The 8,148-nt window shown below is 34.5% G+C and overlaps 1 protein-coding gene across 1 annotated transcript; it reads right to left on the reverse strand.

The window, feature by feature from the left end:
- Positions 1–6,035: 6,035 nt before the first annotated feature.
- On the reverse strand, positions 6,036–7,667 carry LOC131001589 (beta-D-glucosyl crocetin beta-1,6-glucosyltransferase-like). Its single transcript, XM_057928085.1, has one exon. It carries the CDS (start codon positions 7,460–7,462, stop codon positions 6,101–6,103), a length of 1,362 nt encoding a protein of 453 aa, XP_057784068.1. The 5' UTR covers positions 7,463–7,667; the 3' UTR covers positions 6,036–6,100.
- Between the last annotated feature and the right edge of the window lie 481 nt (positions 7,668–8,148).

The following is an 8,148-nucleotide window of genomic DNA, read 5'->3' on the forward strand; positions in this document are numbered from 1 at the left end:
CAGCCGATTGAAGAAGGCTGAGCGAGAAGAGGAAAGAGAGAGGGAGGCGTGAGTTTGAGGGTGAAGTCTCGACTGGTTTGAGGAGAAAGAGAGAGAGATCGGTCCTTGAGAGAGAAAAGGGATGGACCGAGAGTTGTTGGGAGAGAAAGAGAGTTGGGCTCTCAAATTTTATTTGATTGGGCCTTGTTTTTTTTCAGTTGGGCCGAAAATTTTAGTTTTGGGCCTCTTCATTTATTTTACTTGGGCTTTTAATTATTTTGGGCACCTATTTTGGGCCGAATTAAATCATCTGGGCCGTGTTATTTATTTATTTTGGGCCGAGTCTTGGGCCGATTTTTAATAAGAAATGGGCTACCTTATTATTTAATTGTGCTGCAGTTCAAAGAAAAATGGATACTTATTAATTAGACTATTTATTTAGTTTAATTAATTATTTTTCTCAAAAGATGATTTATATAATAATAATAATATTGTATTATTATTATGTGCATATTTTAAGTAAAATTACTTATTATATGCTAAACATGACATGAAATTGTATTTTTAATTGCAATAAAAGTATTTAATTGGTTTTAATTATAAATCCAATTATTAAAGAAAAACGAGTAAGAATATTGTTGGTGTTCTTAACTCAAGAGAAATGTTTTCAATTATTTATTAAATTTTGAAAAGCCCGATAATTTTTACGAGATCACACCTCGATTAAAGCCGAGTTTTATTTAATTTTAAGCTCAGAATAATTCATTCTATTCTTGGGCTAATTTTAAATTATGGACTGAAATTTTATTTAGTTGGGCCTTACATGATTTATTTATTTGAGCCCAACTATTCATTATTTAATCATTTGGGCCAAGATTTATTTAATTACTAAGCCCAATGAATTATTTCAATTGGACCTTTCATTTTAGCTATCCAGGCCCATTTCTACTTAATTAATTATTGGGCTACCTTATGTTGAGCCTTTTAATTATTCGAACTCATAACATTTCAAATTCTCATTATTAAGCCCGGTTGATAATGAGTTTATAAAGCGAATAAGCTGAAGTATTTAATTATTTTCTATCGACTACGAGGAGCGGGATTTATTTAATCGACGGATTAGAACATCCTGAAGAGAATAGATTAATTTTAATTAATTATCCGGTTTCATGAGACGAAACTTAGCTTTTGTTAAATCCGATAGCCAGGATTAACAATAGAAATTCCCTGATTATTATCTCAGAATAATAGTTCATGCATACGAGATTCATGCATAGTTTAATTACGCATTCTCATTTAATTGAGAATTTTCCCTCGATTTAAAGTCTTACGTTATATTCTCGTGATTAAGGTCAAGCGCAAGAGTAAGAACTACACAAGGAGTTAGAGTACCTTAGCAAAACTTTGCTATCAGGTGGGCATTACTTTCATATATATATCAAATGAGTTTAAATGTTACCTTCAAGCAAGTTATTTCATGACTAAATTAATTGAAGTTATTTCAAATATTGTCTTGCCATAAAATATTTAAATTTCAGTATGATATCTATCTGATGTGGCTTTTATCATGTAATCGAATTCGGGTCTTGAGCAGTTGATAGCTATCCTGCCAGGGCTAGTGTACACCAGTGACCGTGAGTCATCTAGCGGGTTGGCCGGTCAAGTGACCGTGAGAGGTGGCCACCTCTCCGGCACACAGTTCCAGATATGATAGATTACAGAACTTAGACTGCAGTCGAACTTTAAGAATCACAAATGAATTTAGTAAGCTTGGGCCTTTTAGCGAAAAACTCCCTTGCTGTACTGTTTATGATGGCATGACAATTTACAGTTTTGAAGCATGTATTTTTATACTTAGGCATACGTGCCCACTGAGTACTTTTGTACTCAAGCCCTGCATATATTTCTAAATGTGTAGGTTGAGCAGCTGCAGATGGTGATGAAGTGACGAGCGGGATTCTTTTGTCTTATTATGTATTAATGAACTCTAGGGTTACATGTCTTCATACATGTAATCAGAATCATATTCCGCTGCGTACTCAGAAGTTTTATGTTTATTTGGCTAAGTCAGAGATATCTGAACTTACTAGTTATTTGAGTCTATACGACTAAACTTCTGTTATATTATAAATATTCCTTTTGTTAAATTATGAAATGTGATTCTTCTTTGTTTAATTATTCCCTTTCTACCCCGTTTCTAATCTCCCTCCATTAGTCACGGTTTCCCCGGCTTAATTATCCTTAATTAGGACCGGTCGTGACAGGGACGCCCAAAAAATGGTGTTGGAAATCAAAGGAAGAATGTGGAGCTGGAATCAAACTTTTGGCATTGCTAGTTCGGATGCAAGTTTCTCGATGTGGTGTTCTCGAGAATTCACTACTTCTTTCCTGTACTAAATTGCGGTACCTCTGGTACCTTTGCCCCCCCCCCCCCTTTTTTTTTTTAATATAATTATCTTCTTTTCTTGATCAAAAAAAAAAAAAAAAGATAGAGAGAGAGAGAGTATTTTAACTGGTAGCTAACTTCAGTTTTTTCCTTTTTAAGTCGCACCAAATTGAAATGGAACATATACAGATATAGGTGAACCGTGTCGGCTACACATGGAGCCATTAATGCTTGTGGTTGAGAACTAAGATCTACACAAGTCTTACCCGTGCACATTTGTAACTTAGATTTTACTATATCGGTATATTCCTAAAAATTGTGATCTTTTTTTTAAGATGCATTTATTTTGATGAATAAATTTATTTATGGAAAATAATGGATAACAAATATTTATGTCTTTAAATATCTCCTTTCTTTTCACACATTTTACAAGTTTACAATTTTTTCTTCCTTATTTTCACTTCAAGGATGGATAATATTATCTCTTCATTTTTGATGTGATAATATTATCCATCCTTGAAGTGAAAATAATAAAAATAAATAAAATAATGAACTTCTCTTTTGTGTAAAATGTGGAAAAGAAAGGAGACAATTAAAGACATAAATTTTTGTTATTCATCTTTTTCCATGAATAAATTTATACATCAAATAAACGCACCCTAATTTGAAAATAACCTCATAAACTTTTTCTCTCACTATTTTGGGACTCAATCTCTATTCAAATACAATTACTATATTTTTTTCTTAATTAAAACTCATGTCATTTTTCTTTGAATTATAATTTTTAGGGATGGAGAAAGTATGTTTCTATTCTTATTTAATTATAGATATTTCTCTTGCAAATATCTTCTATTATATAAATAAAGTTTATCTGAATAGGTTTAATTAATTTGTTACATAATTTTCAAGGTGGGCTTTTCTTTAGAAACGCTCATGAGAGTATCCAAGCATCCGTCATTCAAATACTTGATGACAATCTCAATAGTAAAATTTTCCATATTTATGTTTTCTATTTTTTTTTACCATATTTATAGTAAGAGGGTCATATATTTTTAATACATTTAAGATAAATATTTAAATATTAACTACATATTTTTATACGGAATATATGTTCGGCGTGATGGATTTTCAGAAATGGTAAATAAGAAGAGATATTGGTCCTGCGTCTAGAATAATCAAAAGTAGTCAACGTCTGATCTTGATGCCCTCTCCTTGTCATCAAAATCAGCAGGCTGGTTTCCTTCTCTGGGATGTGAGAGAAACGAACTTGCCGCAACTGAGTAAGCAAACGAATCCAAGCAACAATATGACGAATACTTGCTCATGTCTGTTGGGCGTCACGGTCATGCATAATTATTTTATAGGTTAAGTGAACGCGAATTTGTAGTTTGCACGTGGAGTTTTATTTGATCCAATTTCATAGAGGGGTGCACTCCAGTGAGATTGCTATTTTACGTGAGACCATAAGTACAATGAATAAGACAGTTTATAGTATTTAATAAGGTAGTATATAATGATGAATAACAATATTTAAAAAAGTGGTAAAATTTTCACTCTTTAGGTAAATATCAGCCATAGGATATATGAAATCAACACCCACAAATTAATCTAAGATCACACCACATATAGGAGATCTCATTGGAGCGCATATAAGGACGAGATTTTGTACAACCCCTTTTTTAGGTAGTATATAAATCTAAATCTGAACCATACATTTTATTCATTGGCGCATTAAGAACGCGATATGTGGCAGATGCCTTCCAAGTCAAAATACACAAAGAGGTAAAATAAGAATACAAATTTTAGATTAATTTTTATTATCTAAATTATTTTTAATTTGATTTTTTTATATTCCAATTCTACCCATCCGTGTATTTTAACTTGGAAGGCCTCTGCCACCTGTCTGGTTTTTAGTAGTGCACATAATTATATGTTTTTTAAGGTTAATATGATGTGAAATTTATAGAAAATTGTGTATTTGATGGTTAATTTGAGCGTATATTGGTTTATTGTCGAGAATTTGTTACATTCTTGTTGTTTGAATGAATTTTCAGGAATACTGAAGCTTAATTTAGAAAAATGATCTAAATAAAAGTTGAAGTTCATTTCAATTTGAGTTTGTGGGCATAAGCGGATCGAAAATCGGATCTCAAACGAGAGAGAATTAATTTAAAAATAAAAAATAATTTTCATTTAATTTCTTCAGTATAATATTAGAAAAGACATAAAAAACAAAGAAAAAAAGAAATGAAGTTTATAAATAAATCAACCTTCAATTTTATTATAATCACAAAATTGTCACTCAATTTTGAAATTGCTTAGAATTAATTTCAACTTTAAAATTATCTTTTTTTAATATATTATATATTCATAATATATTTACTTTATACAATAAAATATAATTTATATAATAACCATTCTCTATATAAAACATCACAAAAACATATATAGGTGAGACCAACCTCATTCAGAGATGGGTCAAATTAGAGCTGGGGCGCAGGTCGGATGGGTCTGTAATGGAAAATAATAATCGATAGGAAGAAAAAGTAATATTTGACAAATGTTCAAGATTTGTAAAATAACGAATATATTTTATTTATACGCTCTAGTGAGAATCGATCTCGATGATGAACCTAGTCCCACAGGATATCGACTCATAAAACATATGCATTATCTGCAAGCCGTTCGTTTGTTAATAAATGGTACTCCATATGGAACTTATTCTTTCCATTTGCTATGGTTTTTTTTTTAAAATATTTTAAACAATTCGTATATATGTAATATCTATATATGTTTGGTAGGTACGTATACGTAGCAACGAGTCTTGTAAATATAATTAATTAGGTTGTGAAATTGGCCTTTTCAACGAATCTATGTAAAAATTTAAGTAATATAGTTTGTAAATTTACAATAAGATGGTACGATTTAATATAAATGATTATTTTAAAGGAAATTAATTAAAAGGTTAAAGAGATTTTAATTTAATATATTCTAAATAATTAAGATCTTATTTGATCAAGTTACACCAATTTTCATCGCGCGTACTTCGACAACCTATTCCGAATGCAAAATCTGTATGTAAATTTAAGAAGAACTTATAGATCGATTGATCGAATATATGTATTTACATAATTATATTAAATCTTTTTAAATGGCAAAGACTATCTGTATTCATATATATTAAACTTAATTTTTGTATCTACTAATGACACTTATCGTAAGTTACATTTAAAAAATAATTATAAGCTTACAATATTTTTTCGGAAACAGAAAAATAATAAACTTAATTAGATTGATTATTACATATGTACTGCCATTACAATGCACAATTTTGAGATTTATATAGATTAAAGTGTACAAAAGTATATAAGAGAATCCTTGACTGTATATATGCATATATAAACATATGATTCTATTCTCCTATAAAAATATTAATTGATGTTTTGATTCAAGTAAAATATTTCCGTAAAATATTAATAAGGCATTATCATTGTCACAAAATAAAAGACAAGTCTTATACTAAAGACATGCAATTCATTAATTACAGATGGCTAAAACCAATACCAACTGCAATTCAAAACGCATGCAGCGGCATGAAAAACAAAACTATTCTAAAACACAAAACGAAATATGCGCAGCGGCATCTGCACACAAATAAGCTTACCCAACAATATATAAATTAAAGGCAGACCAACAAGAAATCATCAAACCCTATATCCAAAACAAATAAATAGTTCAATGAAAGCCATTGGTACTCTTCTTCTTGCAAAGCTTCACAAACTCCTGCACAACCTCCTCGATCTCTTGATCCCCTTTAGCTTCGAGCTTCTCGCTCATGCACCTAGCAGCACTCCTCACCCCCTTCCCGCCCTCCTCCGCCACGACACGGCGTATCACCGCCGCGACCGTCTTCCTCTCCAGCATCCCAAGGTCGTTCCTCACCACCTCCACACCCACACCAATTTGCTCAACCAACCTAGCATTGAGTGGTTGGTCAAGGTGCATAGGCATGGCTATAATGGGCACACCAAATTTCATGCTCTCCATCATTGAACTGCAACCACAATGGCTCACAAAACCACCAATGCTCTCATGCCCCAAGATCTTAGCCTGTGGGGCCCACCCCTCCACCACCAAACCCCTGCCCCCAACCCTCTCAAGAAACTCTAGCGGCAAGGAATCTTCTAGAGCCACATCCTTCCCTTTTGGAAACCTAACCACCCATATGAAGTTGAAGTTGGAAAGCTCCAAACCATGGGCAAGCTCCAACATGTCCTCCCTTGTAAGAAAGTACTCGCTCCCAAAAGAGACAAAAATAGTAGACCTTTTCCCCTTTTTGTCAAGCCATTCAATCAAATTCGACCCCTCTTCTAATTCATGGCTAACACTACTAGGTTCTTGAACTAGAGCACCAACAGCCACAACTTTCTTCCCCAACAAATCAAACAAATAGTCACTATACTTGGACTCAATTTCCCTAAAACCCTTGATCAAAACGATGTGGGACGAGCGGGCGACACCGTGGAAGGCGTTCCTCCTCACCATAGCATTCCCTTGGAGCAGCTTGTCGCGGTGGGGCTCCTCGTATTTCCGGTAGTAAATCTCGTCGAAGGGGAAGGCTGCGTGGGGCTTGGCGAAGAAGTGGAACAAGTAGGCCATCATGGTGGCGCTGCTGGTGATGAACTCCACCGCGGGGACGCCGTGCGCGGCTGCTGCAAGGGGCGCCCACGGCTGGAGGAAATCGTAGACGAGGAGGTCGGGGCTGAGGGCGGCGAGTACACGGCAGAGCTCGGGGGCGGCCTGGTCGAGCGTCTTCTTGAGCCTGGGCATGAGCTCCGGCGGGAGGCCGTTGGTGGTGTGGAGGGAGCGGTTGAGGAATAAGGTGGGGAGGCGGAGCTCGACGAGGTGGATGGAAGCGGCGTGCTTCTCACTCATAGTGTTGGCGATGGATTTGAAGTTGGCGGATGTGGAGCAGAGGTGGACCACGAAGTTGCGCTTGCAGAGGCGCTTCGCCAGCTCCAGATATGGGGAGATGTGGCCGTGCGCCAGCCATGGGAACATCAGGATGTGTCGGGTTTCGCTGTTTGAGGAATCCATCGAAATTCTTGGAGATGGTTGTTGGTGTTGAGGTAGGGAGGGGATGGATGGATCATCACATTTTATAAGTAGATTCAGACAATGTTTCCAGTTTGGAGTTTTTAAGGCATGGTTGTAATGCGTTTCCGTTTTTGGTAGAATATTTTTTCCTTATGCGGGAGAATTCGTTTGCTTTCGTTATCCGTTTGTGTATGGAAGGTTTAGAATTAAGATAACACCATATTTTAGAGTTTAGGCTTCTTTTTATTTTTCCTTATTTTAGGGTTTATATATATGTGTATATGTGACCCGTTTTTATTTCTGCAGATCGAAATGAAAATGGTTTGCAAGGGGAAATGGGAACTCATTTGGTTTGTGGATAAATTGGTTTCTCTCATACGAATTTATGATCCTTTTTGGATAAATAAATCTAGTTTTATTTTTTTGTTCTAAATATTGGATAACGATTGGCAGCATTTTGTATATTCCGAACAAATGATGGAATATTCTTGGGTTATTAACAAATGTATATACCCTATAAAAGCTTTGTTTTATCCATAGAGATCTTGTTGTGGATATGGTCAATGAATTTGCATATTTAAACACAGGTTAAAATGTTATTGTTATCTAAGGTATTGTTAATTTACAATAAAATCGTGATTAATAGAGGTTACCTATGATTTATTTAGGGTGGGAGAGGGATTAAA

The sequence above is a fragment of the Salvia miltiorrhiza genome, chromosome 8, assembly GCF_028751815.1.
Source record: "Salvia miltiorrhiza cultivar Shanhuang (shh) chromosome 8, IMPLAD_Smil_shh, whole genome shotgun sequence".
Taxonomy (NCBI): Eukaryota; Viridiplantae; Streptophyta; class Magnoliopsida; order Lamiales; family Lamiaceae; genus Salvia; species Salvia miltiorrhiza.